General features: G+C 41.1%; 1 protein-coding gene across 2 annotated transcripts; it reads right to left on the reverse strand.

Annotated features, from left to right (window-relative positions):
• Positions 1-117: 117 nt before the first annotated feature.
• Positions 118-17567, reverse strand: HBP1 (HMG-box transcription factor 1). Of its 2 annotated transcripts, none has more exons than XM_063396872.1 (11): positions 17416-17567; positions 13359-13551; positions 12068-12302; positions 11043-11175; positions 10162-10273; positions 9929-10041; positions 9429-9585; positions 8717-8861; positions 6130-6459; positions 2725-2866; positions 118-1221 (listed from the first exon to the last, which is right to left on the reverse strand). In XM_063396872.1, exons 1-11 carry the CDS (start codon positions 17428-17430, stop codon positions 1204-1206), a joined length of 1593 nt encoding a protein of 530 aa, XP_063252942.1. In that variant the 5' UTR covers positions 17431-17567; the 3' UTR covers positions 118-1203. The 2 variants fall into 2 exon arrangements, with proteins under 2 accessions (XP_063252942.1, XP_063252943.1); XM_063396873.1 differs by having other exon boundaries at positions 13359-13547; positions 17416-17542.
• Positions 17568-22902: the final 5335 nt, after the last annotated feature.

The raw sequence follows: 22902 nt of genomic DNA on the forward strand, positions 1-22902 counted from the left end.
AGCAAAGCATTTAAATATACTTTGGATGGGTTCATGTAAAAACTTCTATGCAGAACGTGCTCCTTGCTGCAGGGCTGACTTTGTGATTAATCTTCATTTTATAAAATACACAACACCAAATTTTAATGAATTTATTTGAAATAATATACAAGAATATAGTGTGCAAAAATCTTAGGGGCAACATCATGTAGACGTGTCATAAACTGAAATTTACAGTTGTGATTCTTAAAAAAAACAATGCACAGCTGTTTAGTACAGGAAAAGCCATGATTGTAAATGTTCACAGCAGAAGCAATTGTAATCCTAACGCAGCTGCTCTAATTTTAGACAGTTGGAGGAGAAAAAAAAGTAAAGTGCAAGTGTTGCACATATAGTTAAGTGCAAAGTTTGCCCCCACCATAAAGATGTCTTATGGCAAAATATAATATTGTAGAATATGTGGCAAAGACAAAACACAGAGTTATAACTATGATGGTGATGATATCAACAGCACCACTTTTCTTGAGATAACGCTATTTATTCGTTTCATCCTGTCCCGGGCCATTGTTTCCACCACAGAATGACAGCTCTCACTAGTGCCAGCTGATGCAGAAATATCCTCCTTGTGGATACAAGTTTTCTAAGTGGCATCCCAAGCAGCAGCTCCCTTGCTACATCACACCACACCCTCCATTCCCACACGTTCTGGTAACTTGCTGGCAGCAGGGCAGGCTGGGAAGCTGGAAGCTGATAATACACTTTGCCATTTCAAAAAATCCCAGGCCCCAGAATTGCAATTAATAATACAGTTGTGCAATACATATTAATTAGCAATAAGAATCAATGTATATAAACAGCTGTTACATATTTTAAAATTCCCCTTTTTGTACATTTTCTTTTAAAAATAAACATTTATACATATCTCCTTCACCTCTTTCTAAAGTACTTTAGCACCACAGGATATCCATTTTCAAGCCTATATTACCTGATACATAATGAAGTTTGGAAGAAAAATAAGGCAATTTGGTTTAAAATGCTGATAGTTTTTAGCTTACTTAATGTTCTATTGTAAAAAGCAAATCTGCACTCAGATCATTTCCATGATGGTGCCAGTATTTTGTGGTCACACATAGTCACAACAAATAGTAAGACCTTGATCTTGCATCATCTCGCCATCAAGCAACAGCCATTTTGTAAATACAGAGTTAACAGGAAAATTCTGGCTTAATGCTGTTGTGAGCCCTGAGAAAAGAGAAGAAAAAACCAGGTTAGCAAAGGGCACAACACTTGTTTTCAAAGCCACAAGTATTTCCAATCATTGGTCAGTTATTCAGAAGAAAACAAAAAGGCCAAACCAGACAGTTTTATTCCCTGATCATCAAAAGACCATCATGACTTCTCTGTTACAGCCTGGAGCCCACTGTCACTACTGGGTAAGGTTACCAGACTGCTAACAGTTCGGTTCACTGAACTGGAACAATTATAAAGGGTGTTTCCTGCTGTAACTCTGAGGTGACAGGTTCTACAGATCCTGTTCTCTTGGCCTGAAGACTGCAGGGACAAGGGAAATCTACTACAAGGCAGGGCAAGGAAGCCTTACTGAGGCAAACCCGTCACTACTCAGCTACACACAAACACAGGTGAGCCTGTGATCTCACCATCCAAAGCTCAAAACTGCAGTAGTGTAAGAGCAGAATAAATAAATAATATTATTTTAACTAAACCCACAAGGAAATATAACAGAAGCTGTCACTGTTGATTAAAATAGAATGCAGTGAACAGAAAAACAGCTTGTTCCTAGCAGCTGGGATTTGGTGGAACCTTCTGCAACACGAAACTGGAAACTGCACAAAGTGTGTGCATCAGAAAGAAGCAACTCAGTGTTGGAGCATTTCTTATTCAGTCTTAAGGCAACACTTGCATATGCTCTTGAGAAAAGAAGCCTCATTTACACATCAAAGGAAAGGGGGTAACTTGAGGATGAAACCTTACACCACATGGATGGATGATTTCACCAACCATGTAGATGAAGTCCACATCACCCTTCCAACTCCTGCCCAGCCATAAAATGGAAGAACTTGGCAAGCACTCTGTGCACCTCAGTGGATCTTTCCTTCCACTCTTCTAGTTGAACAAGTAGAAACTCCTTTTTCTGATGTTTGCTTTACATGATATTTCAGCTTTAAAGCCTTTCTCTTTCTTCATACATTCACCACCTACTAATGCATTGCTGCAGACTCTTAGATTGATGGCTTTCTACAAAGTGAAAAACAATTTCTTTTCCTACACAAGTAGTGTTATCTACTGTATTTATTTTACAACTGAACAGAGTAATAAATGATAGGGACTCACAGGGAAAAATTATTTTGCCCCTTCAATATATGCTGATAGAAATTATCAGTAAGAAAACTAGAAAAAGGTAAAGAAAAAGCTTTTACAGAAGATAAAAATGTTTAGGTACAACCTTAGAAACTCACTTCAAAGCGAAAGACCATGTGCCCTTCCTTTGCATTTCACAAGCACACTAACTTTCAGTAAAACAGAATCCACAGAACTCTGATAAAATATTCAGACAGACCCTCTCCTGATCTGTCTCCTGCCAAACTGCCAAAAGCAGGTTACACAACACAGGGAGTAAAGGAAGGTTTCGGCTAAGAAAGCAGCTTATTCTGAACAAACCACACTGCAGCCACCCATCTGAACACATGTAACAGCATAATGAAAAAGACTGCTGCACAAACATACAGAATTTGTTCGTTTTCTTTTCCAACAGTCAGGATTTAAACGCTTCTGCTCCTCTGCCAAGGCCTTGGCTTCTAGTGTGTACATCCTTCTCTCCTCGTTTTTCATTTTCTTCCACCTGTCGCCAAGTATCACACTTATGGCTCTGCAAGATAAATGTTTACAGTCAGGACAGTGCTAAGAAATACCAGGATTTTTGTTTCTTATCTGAGCACCTTAAAAAAGATGTGAGTTAAATGTGGAATTAACACACAAGGAAGAAATCATCTGTATCTTAAAATTTTTAATAATCACATTTGTGATTATCTTCTCATAGTTCTTTTAAGAGTTAAACAGCTGAGACTTCTGTGTTAGTTGAGCATGGGTCAATGCACATTTTAACATTTCAAAGGGTGTACATACAGCAGCTGGCATAAACCAGCAAAATAGAGATGTTACAAAAACCACCACCAAATGGTAACTCACATTTGTTTTGCTCTACTTTCATACTAGAAAATCATATGACAGATTTGCTGAAAATATGTTCTCTAATAATTAGAGCAATGAACTGAATATGACCTCAGCCAAATATTTGATTAACTGCAAGTCCCCATGTCTATTTAATCAATATCTGTAGCTTCCTCCACCTTTAATCTGTCCTGGGTGGAACATACTGGTAAGTTCCCATTCCTGTGCAAATGGAACCATTTGTTCTAACACATCTATCTCCATTTCCAGAAGTTGAATTAATTCCTTTCCTTATAAACCCTAGGTCTTTTGACAACATTTGCCTGTACTATCCTGCCATATTGCTTAACCCCACTCCCAAATGTTGGATCAATATCCCATTAAAGCTTTAACTCTGTCGTTTAGCTGAATGAAAATCTCTAAACAACAGCTCTTTTATCAATGACTATTAAAGCTACCAAGTGGTTTGTACACTTTGGCTTCAGATTACAGCAATGAGAGTTCTGTGACTGGCTCTAAGAAAAAGGTGGACACAACTAAGTCCTTTTCTTTGTCCTGTTAGTAAAGTTCCTTGCTGGCAGCAAAGATATTCAAACTGAATCAAGACAATTAGTGTCATCAATTATTTCCATAACCCAGTGGTTCTGAAGGCTGTCCTGCACCACAGCAGAGAAATGGACGTGGCTCCTGCAGGGCCGTGTGGGGCTGTTCAGGTTTCTGTGAGCTGCAGAGCCCTCAGGGACCGCACCCCACAGTGCCCAGACAGCCCTGGAGCCTGCACTGCCACTGCTCTGGTGACTCCTGAGAGCAAACTCCTCCAGGGGACACCACACCCTGTTGCCATCAAACCCCTCTCACAGCCTGTCTCTTTGGCAATGCAATTTCTGCTATCCAAACTGAGAGCCAGTATCTTTGGTCTGTCATCAGAAGCAAACATACCCAGTTTAATGAGCAGATTTTTCATCTTTTGACAGTATCCAGAGGCATATCACCAGAAACCTGTCTGCTCTGGGTCACCAGTTGTACTAGATCAGTCACACCCTCAGGAAAGAACACGGTGACCCAGAGAGAGCAGGTCTGCTGTAAAAGCCATCGCCTTCCCAAATAAAAATGCACCACAAAATCTTTTAAACAAAAATATGATTGTCTCATCTCTAGAAGGTCCACTACTCAAAGAATTTCTGAATACACAACCAAGTTAAACTACAGTTAAAGTGAAGAGTATCTAGAAAATAAACAAGTCTGGCTCTAACACCAGTTTTTCAAACATGATCTTGCAGTCCATTAAGTATTGTGTGACTTTTGACTTGTGCTTTGAATGTTTACAAGCTCACTGTCCTGCTGACATGCCTTGCTTTGTTTCAGAATAGACTGTTTAACTCAGAATACTTCGAGTTCTGTACTTTCTTACTCCCTTTAGGAAATAACAGCAGCAAACGTAAGAACTCCACTGTACAGAAGTGGCTATTATGTTGTAAGATCTACACAGTATCTGAAAGTGACACAAACTTACATTTAAAAAACATGAGAATTGCCTCCCAGCAGCTAAATTAATTAATGCCTCAGCAACACTTGGGTGACAGTAGCTGAATGCCTGTATCAATTATCACTAATGCTATTTCTGCCATCCTGTGTTTTATGGATGCCATGGAACTGCACCCATATGCACTGCCTTCCAAGCAGGACAGTGAGCAGCACGTTTTGAAATGCACTTGTAACTTTGTCAATTCTTTTTTTCGAGGTAAACCTGCTCACTGTCCTGCTTGCTCACTGAAATATTCATTTTCACATCCATGCAGCCACAGCTCCAGTTCACTGCATCCATCTGAAATCAGCATTTTCAATTAAATATATAACCATCATAAACTTTCCTGGCTGGCATTCTGCTCCATTTCTCATTGATAGTTGCAATGAGTGTGAAGGCAGCAGATCTGCTTCACTGAACTTACTATAAACATTACACAACATCATTGTCAGGACACACAAGACTGGCTGGGATTCATCTGGCAGGATTTTATATTTCAGCACCAGTTACAGCCTCCTTATTAGAACATTATAAAATAGTAAAACCCCTTTCAAAGCCCTGCCAACTTTAATTTCTACCAGATTTAGTTCTAGAATTCTTATGTCACGGCGCAATTTTTACAGTAACAGTTTTTATAAAATTAGGTACAGTAAATAATCTGATTGTAAGATCAGTCCATGTTCAGCATTCAGCTACTGTGTTTTGGTTTCTATTTACATATGCACAATTAGCACCAAATATTCCTTAAAACATGTATAATGGAAATCTTAATTAAAAAATGTTTAGAAGTAAACATGCTAGAGATAAAGAACAAACTAACAAAGAACCATCTCCCAAACACAGTCATGGAATTCTGCATTCCTCATGCAGAAAACTCTTCCTGCAAGTTTTAACAGATTGTTGAATGCCTTCAGGGCAAGCAAAATTTGGCAGTGTGCTCTCTGGATTATGATCTTTGAGATATCCTAACTTATCAGTACTCCACTCTTCAACAGGATGTACAGACTGGAAATAAATGCTTGTAACTTCACGACCAATTTGCAATAATATGTCAAGACTTAATCAGAAGAACCAGAAAGTCCCTTTTTTTCCATTACAGCACATGAGCAGAGCACCTCATCACTGTAAGCATTGACAGTTCTGTATTTGTGCCTCTGCCAGTGCACACATATACATGTATCAGTTGCTTTAACCCAATGTTTTCTCATAAGGTAAGTTTGCCAAAAATGGTTTGTATTGAGTTCACTTAGTGCTGCAAATATTCACAATCCACCCATAAACCACCCTTTACATGAACATCTTTCAAAACTTATTCTTAAAATAATACACACATTTTATTTCAAATGCCAAATTTAGGCTATTTCAATCTAAAAATCTGGGACACACATATTCTCCTAACTAACCAGTAATAGCAAAACTGCAGTTTGTATCATTACCTGTTGTCTTTCCCTGGATACATCTGAGTGTATTCAACTCTGTATTTTTTGGCAAAAAGCATGAAGGCATTCATTGGTCTTTTGCACTTGTTTGGAGAAGTGGCACTCACAGTACTTGCAGTCCCTGAGCTGTGGCTTTTGCCAGCTTTGCTGTACAAAGGATTGGAGGGAAGATGTGACGATGCAGCAGAGGCACAGTTTTTACTACTGCATTCTGATCTCTCAGCATCTTGATTGTTTGCTCCCCCACAGGACAGCGAAGCGCGGCGCTGGCGAGCCATGCTGCTGAGCACATACACGGCCGAGGAGTCCATCGGGGTAAAATCATAACTATGGGAAAAGACAGATCATAAAGCCACGTGTAAAATCTCTAAATATTGCTCACTCTTCAATTTTACTACATTTCTAGCATTTCCCCCTCTTTTGTGTGGCATAATGATTTGTGCTTGATGTGAACGTCGGTGTGAAAACCAAAAAACTACAAGACTTTAGCAGGTCAGTATTTTCTTCCATGTGATGAAGACTGCAACTTTACATGTTCTGCTGTGAACTTTCCTCAGCTGTGTATCAGTTAACTATACAATGTCTTCAAACTTCATTCTCTTTTTAAATACCCTTTTTTTCTGCTTCTGTCCTTACCATAAATCAAACCTGATCAGTGAATGACAAGTACAGAAGGGGAAGAAATGCAATGAGTTCACTTGCAAATATATACTAACGCCAAATATGAAACCACTATATTAAAATAAATTACATTATATTCACTACTGTACAAATAACTTCTCTAGGCAGTTGAATACATACTATTTTACCTTCCAGTGAGGTTAAAACCCTGCTCAGAGCCCCGTGACGTCGCACTCTTTGACGCTGTGCTGACAAACGCCTGCCCTCTAGTGACAAAAGCATGACATTCCTCCTCAAGGTATTTGAACAGCTTAGGGTGACTCGTTTCATAAAATTCAGAGCTCCAAATACGACAAACTCTTGCAATTTTTAGCTGACCAAAAACTGCAATCAACCTCTAATCACTAAAGAAGTAGTTTAACTCCACAGACTATCTTTTACCATCTCCAGTTAGGAAAAACACTCTTGGAAAGGGGCAAGTCAATCATAAATCTAAACCACTAAGTTCCACAAGATAAACACAGAACATATATATGCTAAGGCTCCTCTTACCTACTGCTCAGTGTGGCTATAGTTGCATGATTTATGGCCTAAATAAGGGGTTTGAAGAGCTTTTTGGCGAACACCAAGTAGAACTACTAGCAAGGAAATACTGCATGTGGCATCTGCAGCGGGCAGCTCCTCCCGTGGGACAGAACCACGCAGGAGAGTGGAGCACAACAAGTGGCCTCCACCATCCCTCAGGAAAGTACAAAGCAGCAGAGAAGGGATAATGCTGACCAACTTGCAGGCTATCATGAGATAAGGAGAAAGGACCTTCTGTTCTACAACAGATCAGCACCCTTCCTATTCCTAATCTCCTTCCCATAACACAGAATTTTGTTTTTAATTCTTCTGTCCTGTTATCACAGCTGCAGCTGCTGCATGCTCCTTTCTCAGGAACTCCCTTCTGCCCAGAAAGACAAGGAATTTGTATTCAGCTGGGCTGCAAATTAGTAAGGAGGCAGAAATCCAGGTTTTTCAGTGAGATGTAGCTCCTACCATGATTCTAACAGCTCTCTACATATGCAGTTCAGAACAGGAGTTAAGAAAAACCCCCAGACAGCAAATAAGTGAAGCCAAGCAGTCAGAACTCGCTCTATGCCAGACTGAAATCATGCAAGAGCTCCCAGGGCTTGAACTGCAAAGAGCAGCTTAAGTTCCCTTTTTTCTGTTGTAAAAAAACAAAGTGCAACTGGATTTAAAACAAGATGCTAAAAAGACACTAACATTATAGGAAAACATGGATTTTACTAAACCTTAAAATCTCAAAATAGTCTGGAAACATCTTTGCTATTTCCTTAGACTCTTAAGAGTAATTTATGTTGAACAGGACTTCTGAAGGTTATCTGGTTGAAGTTCTAGCTTAGGGAAACCCTCAAGTGAATCAAACTCTGAAGTTAGGTAAGTTTGATCTAATATAAAAGAATTCCAAAAAACAGAGTACACAAAAATAATAAGACCTAATTATGAACATACTGTATTCTAAAGCCATTGCACATGCATTTACCACTATGAAACTACTCAGATAATGCAGACATATTGATGCATATGAAGTATGAGATAGCAGCTGGCAGATATACTATCGTCAGAAAATTGTACTAGGTTTTTCAAACATATTCCAATTTACTTGGAGAATTTATAAAGACAATATATATATATTTACTGCTTTGTCTAATCTGCCTTAAATGATCATAAAAAGAGGCTAAAAAGTTGTTTCATTTCAAGGCACTACTTTGCAGTTTAGCAGAGCACATAAGTACACGGCTTTCCTAGTACTGAATATTCATTTTTCCCTATCATTTATCTCATATTACCAAAACTATTCTCTCTTTTCTCTGTGTAATGCTTCAGATTCTTCCAAACTTAAGGTGCCTTCTCATTAAATACAAGAACCACTGAGGCCACTTTATCCAAAAATTACCTTTTAAATGTATCAAAAACACCTGAATCATCAAAGTTAATGGCATCAGGGTGTCCAGGAGGTAGACACAGATCTCCAAGATGCATTTCACAGCATGGAATGCCATGCTGTACCACAGTCAAGCTTGGATAAAAAGATGACCAACCTGAAGTGGTAAAGAGTTAAATTAGACAAACGGCCAGACAATCTCTCCAGTTCTTCATTGGAGCAATCCTATATCTTGACATTACATAATTTTATAAAAATGTTCTGACGTAGTTTCTTTCACCCAAAAGAAAAATCAGAAACTCTTACTTAGGGAATTCTTACTGCAAACATGTTATTTTTATCTCAAATAAAATCTCATTCTAGCAAAAAAGAAATCAAAACCTGGAGACTTTTACCATCAGAAGTTCCATTTTTAGCAAGTGAGAAAAGTCTCCCTTATTTGCAGGTTTCCTGTCCCCCCCACCCCGGTTCTTCTGCTTTCCTGAGCTCCATTGATATACTCAGTGAACTCTTGCCTTAAGAGATACATTGTCTTCCTGAAGCTTTATGGCTTTACAGGTTTTTTTGTTTGTTCATGTTCCAGATTTCTTTACAAAGACAGTAAACTGTATCTATGCTACAACTTTTATCCCTTTCTTGAACAGTATGGGATGACAACAAAATCTGCAATCACCTTCTAAGAATATTTTAATATGCAATCAAGTGTACTTGAGGTATTTCATACCTTTATTTTTAACATAAAATGGATGATCGAGTCTGCATTCGACGGTAAGCAAGCCATCCTCCACTGTGCCAGGATCAAAAGTCAGCTTCAGCACTGACTCACCACAGGAAATGCTTTCTTCATGAGAAATCAACTTCAAACCATTGGAACCATAGTCCTGTTAACACACATACAGTTCAAAAAATTTCCCCCAAGAAAAGCATATACCTGTGTATACTTTTGGTGTGTACTCATCATCATACATTCTATTAAAAAATAATGTTCTAATTTGCATTTCTATCTCACTAGAAATTAATGAAGATGACATAACATTCAAAACATGCAAAATTTAATTCAGTTCCAGTGTTTTTCTGTGAGATACACAAGCAGCACAGGGATCGGCTCTAAACAACATAATATCAACCTATTTTCCTGAGAGAGTAATTAAAAGCACAGGGGTAACATGAGAAAATAAGTATTTGCTACAGGTATTGCAGTGAATTTATTAAACTAAGGGCTACCTTGTAAGGACTGACTGGGAGATTTTCCTCTTTTCCACAGCTTTCAGATCTTGCAAACTCTTCAACATCCTGCCACTCTTTATTGCGTCCTTTATGAAAGCACAAACGAGAGCCTAACAAATTTTTTCAAGGAAAAAATAACGTTAGTGTTAGGTAAAAAAGTCTGTGTTACAAGAGAAAAAAAAACCAACAAGATAAAACAAATACTTATTTGATGACACATGTTATTTTACCTTTTAGAAAACAATGCCAGACAGTTGAGGGCCAGGAATGGCACCATCCTAAATCATCATCATCTGAAAGTGATGACATGCAGAAAATGCCAGATTCTGATTCACTATTCACCTTTAAAAAAAAAAAGCAAAATGGTGTTGGTATTTTACTGCAGAGTATTTTAGGGCCAGTCTTATGTCTCAGGACAGTCTCTAATTTGCACTTGTGGCATCAGTTTGCCTTAAATACTAATAGGAATGTAACATGAAGACAAAGATTAAAGAAATGCAGTAAATGTGAATGGATTGTTTTCATCTCCTTTTCTCAGATACATCCTGACATTTTTGGTTGTCATTCTCTGAAATTCATTTTGTCGCTAAGGATTATTTTATGCTCATGTGTAAGCATTTTACACCTCATCATTCCTTGGTCATCTACAGAATCATTTAAATTACTCTCTGGTCCAATTACTGGAAAGCTGTAGGCTCAAGGCAGTTGTAGATAAATCACTGGAGAAGAATCACTGTTGTTAACAGACAAATTTCAGATGCAAATTATTATATGGGAAAAGGAGACACAGGACTGACAGGTTTTGTGCATCTCAGAGGAGAGAGAGCCATATTTGTTTCTGAGGCATCAAAACAAGATAACAGTTTTTTACAGTTTGCTTTATAGAAGTAATCACAACAGAAGCAGAGCTTTCTTAGAAAGTGATCTTGTCACAAAAAAAGTGAAATAGCACTACAAGCCTACCCTGTGTGGTAAAAAGAAAAGTAACAGAAAATCTAGCTTAAATAGCAATAGTATTAACAGATTTTTTAAAAAAAATTAGTTTCCTTTGTCAAAAAACTTAACCCATTACTCATACATGTTTCTCTCAAAATATTTCAGAACAACTCACCCTTTCATGTCTGACTGGTGTTTCATCCACATCATTCTTGGAGAAGTTAGGATCATTGTTTGAAGATCCTGGTGGAGGACGTGCATAGGAATGTAAACTTTTGCTTGTTGCTATTATGCGAACAGGAGATGATCTGCAACAGAAACATGTATTTTAAAATATCTCCGATTAAGACAACATGAGACTTTGCTGCCGTTACTCTAAAATGCTTTTATTGCAAATATTTCCATTTGCATGAGCTGAACACCAAACAAGCCTCCCACACAGCAGTATTCCAGCGGGATGATTAGAGGGCACAAGCTCAGGCAGAGAGAACGCTCAGCACAGCTCCTGCACAGGTTCTATACAGCACCCAAGTGACAGCATCACTTCCACAGGGGCATCTCCTTAGCACAGTGCTGATGTTTTTACAAGTATCTTGAAGCAAACACCCTGCTCTTAAGAGACTATAAAGACATCTGCTCTGTCCAAATGATTCAATTTCAACTGCATCACTATTATCAATATTGCATTGAGTTTTCTGATTATAAACCTAAGAAAAGCTGTAGAATAAAAAGTGAAGCCCAGAAATTTCCAAGATCCCACACTTGTTGCTCACAACCTTACAGAATTTATAGATCACAAACCTGAGACAGTTATCACTAAAATACACATTGCATTAGATTTCCAACTAGCTGTTTAAAAAAAAATATTTTGAAGTCTGTGTACTAGAAAACTTTGAGAATTTAATGTAAGAAATTCCTCTTAGTCTTTACCTGCTGCTTCACATAAATAAATGTCCATAATTTCTGAGCCTGCTGTGGGTAGGCAATGTCTTTATATCACCCTATGTCATTCACGGCTGGAAACTAAGCAGCCTTTGCACCAGACTTTGAGATGAGTTCTGTGCATGCTTTCACAGAACAAATAAAAAGACCAAAAAATAAACCTCCAGTTCAAAATCAGAGGGGGTAAAGAGTGAAAGAAATATTCTGGAGACAGGACTATAAATCTCTGTAGTTCGAAACTGAAAAGAGTGTCAGTACCTGTTATAAAAAGCACACTGCATCAATGGACTCTGAGGACTTGTGGCTATATTTGCTAATTCTGTCAACCAGTTCACCCCATTCTCACAAGAATAAGCATTTTCTGGATTGCTGCTTGAGGTATGTTGGCTCCATGAAGACCTTGAACATTCCTGATGTGAAACATCAGCACCAAGCTGAAAAAGTGCAGGTGGGGTAGAATCTGTCTGCACAGCCTGTAATTCAGGAAGATCATCTACAAACAAATGCACAAATTACCATAATTATACTCAATTCCTTGGTGTCTACTCAATTTGACACGAAATCGTGCAAATTTGGTGAAAAAAATCCCACAATAAAGTAATTTTATTTTCTCATATTTATAAAAATGGCAGCAGAAATAGTAACATCTCTAGTCAATTATATATTCACACAAGAAATTTAGGAAAAAATCAGGTAACTAGATAAAAATGTAGTTCTGATTTTAAAGCTTTTACTAGATCCACCAATTTACACAGAACTATACTGCAGCATTATTCAAAAACAACATGCTTCACTAAAATACTAAAACATTCCCCAAAAGACAACTAAATTAATCTGTCCTTGAAGGTATGAACTAAAAAAATTCAACATCAGGCCATATTCAAGGTAAAAGGTTTCCACCAGGGAAGCAGAATTAAATAACTCAGATTAAATAAATCATGAAAACTGGGTCTGCTAGGATGAATTCCTATCACTAATATACACTTCTCTTGTCCCATCCAGAGTAACAGAATAGACCCCAGCTTATTAAGAAAAGTCTGTGCTATGTGCTGCCATGTAATTAGTAACATTATTCTTAATCACTGCATAACTTCAATTAAACATGATAATATTTCACTGATTATATTGATACTTTCTAAGGTACATGCTGTTTTTCTCCAATACGTAAGAACTGAAGTAATGTTCTTCTATCCCAGAAACTTTATTTGCAGCACATCTAAAACAACATGATTTCCCTTTAGGAGGAGCTCTTGAGCTTTCTGTTTGTTTTTCTTGTGCCAAAAAAACCCTGCTCCTCTGGGGATCAGAAGCACAAATTTGTGGCTCTGAGTTCAAGAACACACTTGAGTCAACAGGCCAGTGTGTCAGAACTGGCAATGGGTTAAAGGGAAAAGTGACTGCAAAGTAAGACCTTCAGATGTCACAATTCCCTGCCCTACTTAAGTTAAAAATCAGCAATTTCATTCAGTCAGCTTCCAATAATTTCAGTATAGGAAATCTAAAACAAACTTCAGAATTCAGTTTCCTCTGAAAAAATCATGTGATTTACCAAGTTCCATGTGGTCATCACAGGATGCATATCCAGGAGAAGAGGGTAGGTTTTCATTACACTTCAGCAACTCCAGTGACTCATTCATCCCTGAAGTTCTCTTGTCCACTACCAGAAGGAGTTTCTGAACTGCATTAGGCATTTGATTTGTCTTCACTTCCCACACCATGTTAGGATGCTCCAGAGTATCTGACTTTAGAAAGACAGAGGTTAGAAATTTCTATACATGTAAACATATTGTAAGTTGCATCTGATATACTCCTTCATTACCAGAGCCCCAAATCCTCATTTGTCTGTTGAGTATCACAGCATATTTTAGGAGTGTCTAGACATGATCTTGTACTATCTTTACAGAAAACAGAGCTAACTCTGAAGTCAAGAGGCTGCCTGGGGCCCTGGCCACTTCAGTTTCTAGTATCTCGAGGCATGGAGACTCCCTGGCCCTGCCCCTGTTCCAGTACCCACTCTTGCTGTGAAGCTGTTCTTTGTGCAGGTTTGAACTTCCCGTGCCTGTGCCCACTGCCTTCCAGAGTCTGGAGTTGCCTCCTCAACCACCACTCATGCCAAGATAAACAACATTCACTTGGTACCTTAAGCCAGTCAAAAGGCAATCAGATGGGTCAGACAAGATCTGATTTGGGCTCATCTCTCCTGGCTATTCCTAGACGATTTCTTGCCTTACAAAAAGGGTGGACATGGCTGTCAAGAGAATTTGTCCCATAAAACACATGAAAGCTAAGGCTGACCAGCCTGTAGTTTCCCCACATCCTCCTCCTTGAAGTCTGATGTGACATTTTCTTTCTTCCAGTTACTGGGAGCCATCCTGCCACCAAATCCACTGCTTTTTGGAGACCAACCTCACCATATGTCCCCACCCATGGCAGGGGGCCTGGAACTAGATGACCTTTAAAGTCCCTTCAAACCCCAAACATTCTATGACCCACCACTGACACTGGCCTGGAGAGATCCCATCTGGTCCCACTGCCTCATGTGTGAGGCCTCACAGAACCAGCTACCCCTCAGTTGCTTCATTTCTAGCACAGACAAAAAAGTGTCTTGCTCCCTCAGAGGCAAGCTGCTACACCCAGGGACTTGAGGAACATGGGAACAGCCCTGGAAAATAAAGATCAAAGCAAAAATGCTGTCCTAAACCTTGTGAGATCTGGTCTCCTCTGCCATTTAGCATCAAATCCACATCCTCCCCAGTTGCCCTTTCAGCACTGGTGCCTCTGCAGAAGCCTTCTCCACTACCCTTCCCATCTCTGGCCTCCAGGAAGATTCTCAAGCACACTGGACACTTAACATCCTTCACTGTCTTGCAAATGGAAAGATATAGAAGCCTCAGCTGGAAGATTTCACTTCAGTTTAATTTCTCCAGATCCTAGTAATGTAAGGTTTATACCAAGCTTGTTATTTTAGATCACCTTCAGCAGAGGACTGTGTGCTTATTCTACACAACCACTGTCTCTAAAAGCTGGTAAACAATGTTATCCAATATTTAGTAATTTAGTTATCTGGGGGTTTTTTTTCAGCTGAGGATGAATTAAAGCTACCATAACATGATTACCTTGTACTTCAACAAAGTGTCCTTGAAAAAATATTCATGAGTCTCTCAAGGAAGAGCAGAAAACACAGCCTAGTAAGAAGGAAAACCTGAAAAGTCTACCATATGCATGTCCACTAAGTAAGCCACATTAGAGAAATACCAACAATAGCTGGAAAAAGTATAATATTTTCATATCATAGAATGACTGGCTTGGAAGGAACCTCTGGAGGTCATCTAGTGCAGCCCCCTCCACTGCTAAAGTAGGTTCACCTACAGCAGGTTGTACAGGATCATGACCAGGAGGGTTTTGACTGGGAAATTTCTACCCTTCTGATCTCCTAGTCTTTGAAATATATGCAAAACTTATATAAACTTGCATGTTAAACATAAAAAAAATGCTTGATTCTACTCAAATGGCACTACTACAAAGCTACCTACATCAGCTTATTCCAGTTTTAAGGAAAAGAAGAAAGGTCACAGAAATGAGAATATACAACTCAAACTATCAGTGACATTATTTTCACCTCCAAAAACATCTTTCACACAATTTATACCCCTGTCACCCATGAGGGACAGTAAAATTACAGACCACAAGAGCTGATAGCTCAGTTATTTCTGAACAGAAAAACTAGACCTCAGTAGTACAGGCCAGGACCTTGAAGATTATCTCTAACTAATCAACTCTGAAAAACCACTCCTTGTTTTTCTGGCTTATCTACGTCTTTCCCTCCTTCTGCCCTGTTTTTTGGGGGTTTTTTTCCCCTCTAGTTTTTCCTCTCTTCGTTTCCCATTTTCCTGCCAAAATGAAGAAGCAAACTTATTTCTAAAATGTTACCTTCTCCTTCCTTCCTGCCAGGTGCCAAGACTTGAAAGTACATGTCCTGGTATCCCAACACTGAAGGTCAGAGATAGGGTACAGATACAAAATGCTAGTCTGACAAGAATGATACTTGTTTGAAAAATGAATTATTCCTCCAAGTCACAAGAATTTCTCTAAACCAAAGCCATCTGTGTACAAAAGCCAAAAAATGCTCTAACAAATGAATTACAAAGAAATTTAGAGAAAATCACAAAGAAAAACAAAGTACCCAACTTTACTTTTTTTTTATTCTGCTTGATTAAAGTCTGCTGTGGACATCACGTCCTTCTCCTCAGCCTTTCAATGGTTTGAACATGAAGGGGAATGGTCATTAATTAGCTTGTAAAGAGTTTTTAAAATTCAAGTTTATGCTGAAAATTTGTTGTGTCAGATGTTGTCTAGAACCATGCTTCACAGGACTGTAATTACTGCGGCTGTCTTTGGAGGCTAAATGAAATTATTATTTTGTGCTTTACAGTAAGTTGTCATACTAAAACAAATGGCACTACTAACAAAGCTTTTATTAATTGAACCAAGTCTGTTTCTGAGGGACAAAAATAAAACTGGGAGAAAAGTAAATAAACTGTGGCTAAGAAGGGGTTCAGCAGGAACTGGGCAGCATCCACCCAAACCGCACTGCGCAGGAATGCCTGGGTGGAAGTGCCTCCCGTGGTTTTTTCCTTCTGCTATTCGCCTTTCTTCCCCCAGCCTACTGAGGAAGTTTCAGGCCAGGTCTACGCCTGAGCAATAAGCTGGACGGAGTTTAATTCGGGGAACAGCTTCTCCAAGCAAAACACAACATACTGGCAAGACTGGATCTACACCAGGGACTTTTCCTGGCGCAGCTGCTTTGATCAGGAATCCTCGCTGCACATCCCGGGCCGTGCCAGAGCGCGCAGCCCAGGCAGAGCGTGATTCACCATGTTTTCGAAGCCCGGGCGGCCCGTTCGCTGACGCAGGGCGGGCGGCGCTGCCCCCGCCGCCCCGGCCCCATGGGGACGGTGTTCCAGGGGGGCTCGGGGCCGGCGGAGCCCCGGGAGCAGCCCCGGGGAGCCCCCGCCGAGCCCCTCAGCGACACCCCCAGCCCCCCCGCCCGTCACGTGACCTTGTTTACACCCGCGGCCGCACGGCGCACGCGCGCTCGGCCCCATTCATTCGAACTGCGTAACACCGGCCCGGGGGGGCCCCCCGCGCCCCGGCCGCCGCTCCCCCCCGGGGCTCGCCCGCACCCACGGACACCCCAAACACTCCCCGGCCCGCACAGCCGCTGCTCCTGCAGCGGGGACAGCGCCCTCGCTCTGACAGACCCGGGCGGGCAGCCGCTCCCCAGGGAAAACAAGCGGGGGGGGGGCGGGGGAACAACCCCCCTATTCCGCTCGTTTTCGTGGTTTAAGGGGACCAGAGAGGCCCGGCACACCCCGTGAGTTTCAACCCAGCGGTGCGGGACGGTGGCGGCTCCGCGGGGCCGGTCAGGGAAGGCGCACAGTAAACAATGTCCGAGGTTGCCGTCGCCTTCAAAGAGTGGACCCAGCGGCCTCCTCGGCTCGGCCTGCGGCCGCTGCCACTCCTCTGCGATCTCCCAGACCCCTCCCGTCCTTCGCTGGAGCCTCGCAGCCCCCAAAAGCGGCAGCTCGAAACTTTGTAGCACTTACCGAACCCGTCGCCATTACCCGAGCTCCCCTCGGCCGTCCCCCCCGCCCCGTCCTTGCGGTGGGTCCCGCCCCTAGGAGCACTGCTCGGGCGCTGAGTGGCTAGCGGCGACGTTGCTCAATTCACAGCCGCTTTCTACTGGCTGGCTGGCCTGCCTGTCAGGACTCCTCCCAGAGGGCGGGCATGTTTTGACTCTCCTGCACAGCGGATTGCACCGCGCCTCACATCAATCACCCTCATGCGGCGCTCCCATTGGCCGATGCCTCCGCCAGCGGGCGGAGGGGCATTCTGGGAGGTGTAGTCGCTACCGCCGCCCGCGCCTGCCCATGGGCCCGCGATAAGACGACAGCCCCCAGGATGCCCCGCGCGGGCCCAGCGATAGTAAACAAGCGGCGCGGGACACGTGTACCCGGCCCGGCGCTGCCCGCCCGCGCCCCCCGCCCGCCCCGGCCCCGCTCGGCCCCGGCTCGCCCTCAGCGGCCCTGTGCGAACGGGCCCGCGCCGGGCCCGAGGCACGGCGGAGGGCAGAGAGGTGGCTAAAGGTCAGGGAGTGAGTCAGCAGCTGCGCTTGGCCTCCGCTCCGGCCTCGTCCCTCCCTCTCTTTCATTGAAAAAGACACTGGTGGGAGCTTAGGCCCAAAAGACAAGCTAGGGTGGGGAGGAGAAAATAAATTAAATATATGCAGGTTTGTCAGTCCAGTAGTGTTTCCCAGACAGTCCCATGCATTTATTGCCAACATAACAACGTGGTTTGGTTAAACATTACTATTAAGACATTTTCCCACTTACCCAGCAACGCCAGGAGATCAGAGAGGCAAGACTCCTCCGGAGACCACATCTTTGTCACAAAATAGATTAATTACTATGAATGATGTGATACGAAGCAAGTACATGCACAATTCAGGAATATACAATATTTTAGAACCTGGTGGACAGTTACAATATTTTGCAACTGTTGGGATTTTTCCAACAAATGCACTTCTCTCTTATCCTGTTGTCAGCATCATTCCAGAAATAAGAACGTGTCTTAAATCCTGGTTCAGAATTGGTATCTGTGACAGCGCTGCCTTTCAGGCATGCTAACATAGCTGTACAAAAAATAAGAAAAAAAAAAGTTAAGTTAAACAGAAATGGTTCCCTGTTTGGTTAGTGGCCACTAGAGGGAATGCTGGATTGTTGTTCCCACAGGCCTACAAGGCCTACAAAGATAACACAATTAAAAAGTAAAAAAGGACGTTATACCATAATTGTACTTGGCATCACACTTGCTCTGCAGATGTCGTTGGCACATCAGTTTGAGATCTGCCTTTTCCACGAAGTCATAGTTTGCCTGTTAATGAAGTCATTGCCATCTGTAGGCACTGTTTGAAGACAAACATTACTCTGAAAAACACCCAGTATCTCCTGCAGTGTGAACTGGAAACTATTACTCTCTGTAAGCACGCTTAGCTTTAAAAGAAAGTAGGAAAGCCAATCCCATGGAATTTAACTCAAAATCTTCTGTGCTTAATGACCAGACAAACATGTGCTTAATGACATTTACAGATCATTTTCCCAATTTGAAATTATTATTTAAATAACCACCTTGAAGAAAATAATCTTAAAAGTAATATTGAGATTCAACTATTAAGTGACTAGACAGCTTATTTTAATATCAGCTGTCTACCCCACATCCCACAAGCTCACATTTTCCCTATATTTACAATTCAGGCTTTTTCTAAATAACTGATACATCTTTATATGAGAAAGCTTTCATGGCATCCCCTCTCTAAAATATATTCTTTTAAGAAATAGAAAACTGGTAAACCAGGAACCATCTTTTTTACATCACTCCACAGTAAAATTAATTTTAAGGCTGTGTTTCTTCCCTTTTTCTTTTGATCTCCATTACATATCTGAACAGCCTTTAGGCTCTTTGGAGAGACATCTAAAAGCTTCTTGGGCTTTTAATGAGTTTCAGCACAGACCTGCAGTGCCAGATTGAGGTGGGGCAGAAGACCTGGGCATGCAGATGTCTCCACTCTGCAAACTGCCTTCTGTGCCTGTGGTACAGCCCCTGCAAGGTAAAACTCACAAAGTGCTCTTCTGAAGACTCCCTCTGCCTCAGTGAGGAAGATGGAAATGGCAGAGGCCGGATCGAGCAGCTACAGAACATACAAAAAAGATACTCCATTCTCAAGTCCCATCTTTCCTGAGAAGAACTCTGTTGGCCTAAAGGATATGAATCTTATGGAGCACATTTCCACCCTGCTACCTACTTTTTGGACCCAAAACAAAATAGCTTCACAGCTATTTACTGTTAAAATTCACAAAAGCTTCATGCATGAGTGTTAGTTATGAAGCCCAGTCTTCTGGGATCCACTGGCCGAGATTCCAGACAAAGGTCTAGACAAATAAATACCATTGCTGAATTAGAGCCTTGATATCACACTGGAATCTACGACATACCCAAAAAGCACAAAAATATGAATCCTACCTAGGACTGAGATTAAAATCTTGTAAAGATGAATGTCTGAATTGTTTTGAAATTCTAAAAAGAGACATGTAACAGCTTTCTTATTTTCAAATCTACCTCTCCTTTGTATACATTAACATTTACTCAGTGAGGATGTAAGGGCAAATAATTAAACAGACAGGTAGTCCATGCAGTAGATGACAGCAAGACACACAAAACTAGCAAAGCTTACTCACTAACCCCATTGGCTCAAGGCAAGTATGTATCATCTAAATTTCAGAATTAAGATTATGTCAATGCCATACTCCTTGCTCTGAATGCCTGGTCTCTAATTAAATCATTCCTCCCCCTCCACACACCCTAACTCGCCTTACTCCATGCCCAAATGAATGGGTGCTCAGAGAGTGAATCAATACTGTGTAACACAGGCACTCTTGGTAGCTTTGCTGATTCAGTTGCTTCTGCTGTTGTAAGAGGTAGAAAATAAGATGGGGGATTGGGAAGTGTTAGTCTTAAGTTATTGTCACATTACAGATGGCACAGAGAAGCACAAAACAAACGAGAGACTATAATTAGAAAATACTGATTAATTTGCATCTTAGCTATTTACCTCTTAAAATTGCCAGGCACAAAGTTAAGAAGCCACAAAGCAGATTTTTAAAATTAGTAATATTTCAGTCAAAGTTGTATTAGTAAAATATATGTTCTATATTGGGTTTGTGCCTATCTCCACTTTTAATCCCTCCTGTCCCAAGTCAATCCTGCCCTTGTAACACAGCTGTTACTGCTGACTCTCCGAAATACAGCATATCATTATTTTAATCCTGCTACGGGAGCTTTCACATCAGCACATAGACATCCACCCTCAGTAATTACCTAAATAGTCCCCCCAGACATCAGAACCCTGCTCACTGCAGCTTCTGCTCCTACCCAACATGGCAGCCTCTGCTTTTCTGAGCAGCCTCTGCTCAGATTCTGCAGACACTCTGCTTCTCAATCAAGCTTTCTCCTCACACAAGGGCTTGTGAATCTCCTAAAGCTATTTAAACTCATCCCCTCTTCCAATGGCCATTTGTGGCTAGCTGCAATGGTGGCTGGCTCTGGAAGCATCCCACCTCCACACTTCCCATCCTCAGTCTCCTCACAGAAGATGCTCTTCAGAATGAAGAGCAAAGGAAAAGAAAAGATGTTGCTCCAAGGAAAGAAATTTTCTCTTGAGTGCTGGAAGAGAAATTTCAGTTGCCTCCTGCAGTGACTCAAATTGAGGAGAAGCAGAATAAATAACAGGGCAGGGATTATTTTTTCCCCCTTCCAAGACAGGTCAAGAATCAATGAGAAATTTATTTCTTGTCATTATGGCACAGATTCCAGTTTTAGCTAAACATTTTTAACCTATAAAGATAGAGCAATAGTAAAATTGACAATAGTATTAGGAAAAAAATAATATCACAAGACAAAAAATAATAGTATCACAAGACAAACCAGAAGAGTGATAAATAAAAAACTCCTCCTTCCCAGCTCAATGCTTGCAGGAAAACAAGTCAAGAAGAGATTACAAAAAAAAAAAAAAGTAGGTTTCCTCTATGCTGGTTGGTAAATTAAAATGCCAGTGAGTGTTTCTGGGCACTGGAGTACAATAACTTTTACTGTATATGATTCATTTTAGAATAGCCCTTGTACAGTTTTTGCACAGGCCAATAGCTAATAATTTTCAGATACAGTTTGGGAACCACCATACTATTTTCAGCTGGCTGTCTGTATATGGCCACCCCATATGGAAAGCTGAAAAAAATCTTCCTGGACAACTTACAAATGAGCCCAGAGAAATACTGGAAAACAGTATGAGTGTTGGTCATTCAGTGCCTCAGTACCAGCAAATAGTCTCAGGCACATAAAATTTCCCGTGATAGATACAGCCATAGAGATGCAGCCAAAAAACAATGGTACAGTCTAGCTAAGGGTGCTTAAGATAGGCACACCACCTGACCCCACAAGGACAAAGCAACAAAGAGAAAAAGAATATAGAGCTTCTTGGTAAGTTGGATGGATTTTTCTATATAAGACGTTTATCAGAACTGAGTTTCCAGCATCTTCAGAGATGTGAAGGAGCAGGTCCCAAAGGCTCATTCAGCTGCCAGGAAATTAATCATCCACAGAGACCTGCACAGAGCATTATCCTCTCCCAAAACTTTATAGCTGCTCAGCTGAAATAATTCAATACCTTCAAAGAAGACATGACAAAGTATTCATATCATGAATTATTCTATTTTTAGGCCGTCCTAATTTAATTTACCTCAGTAAGAAAAGGTTGAGTCAGCAGATATGATCACAATGACCTAGTGGAACCTGATGTCAGAGTTTTTATATGGTCTGGATTGTGCAGCTTTATTTATGTAATAGTTTGGTCTTTGTCTTTTCCCTGTTCTGCTATACACACATAGGCCTCTACCAGTTCTCTAGAAGAAACACAACCCTACCCACTGTATTCACACAGCCATGGCAATGCCAGAACTGCACTCCAGCTCACTTTGGTTTGCCATCAGAAAAGGGGCAGAGGTGGGACAAAGGGGATGAGGGAGGGTGAGTGGCTGCCCAGCCATCCAGGCCACTGTGTCCCAGCACAGACCCAGCCAGTCACTGCACTTGCCTTATATCCCCCCAGTGCCACAGGCTCTTCACCTGGCTGCTAGGAGGAAGATCATTTAGAGGGAGAGAAATGGTGTGAAGGAAGAGACAATAATAAAATCTAATTTTCTTTGGGCTTTTCATACCCTACCAAGATTATTCAGTTTCAGTTCATGAAGCTGGAGTGTCCACCCTGATAAGCATCTTTCTGAGCCAAAAAGTACATTAAGAACTTGGAAACAGCCTTGGTATATATCTAAAGGAAATACAACTCTCAGAACGATTTGAAAATTATCCTAAATTTTGTAAGGCGGTCAACAGCACAGATCTGCACAGACTCAGCATACAAAGAAGCCGTTTCTCCCTGGAGTAATAGTTGAGAACTACAGACACAGGAAAGTATCTTAGAA

Source organism: Prinia subflava, chromosome 4 (assembly GCF_021018805.1).
Source record: "Prinia subflava isolate CZ2003 ecotype Zambia chromosome 4, Cam_Psub_1.2, whole genome shotgun sequence".
NCBI lineage: Eukaryota > Metazoa > Chordata > Aves > Passeriformes > Cisticolidae > Prinia > Prinia subflava.

Bases quoted from the DNA above. Each gene is read 5' to 3' on its own strand.
- HBP1 (XM_063396872.1), bottom strand. The intron at 12,303-13,358 runs GTAAATCACATG...ATTTGTTTGTAG, and splicing joins TGATGACCACATGGAACTTG to ATGATCTTCCTGAATTACAG. The intron at 11,176-12,067 runs GTACTGACACTC...TTTCTGTTGCAG, and splicing joins CAGTGTGCTTTTTATAACAG to ATCATCTCCTGTTCGCATAA.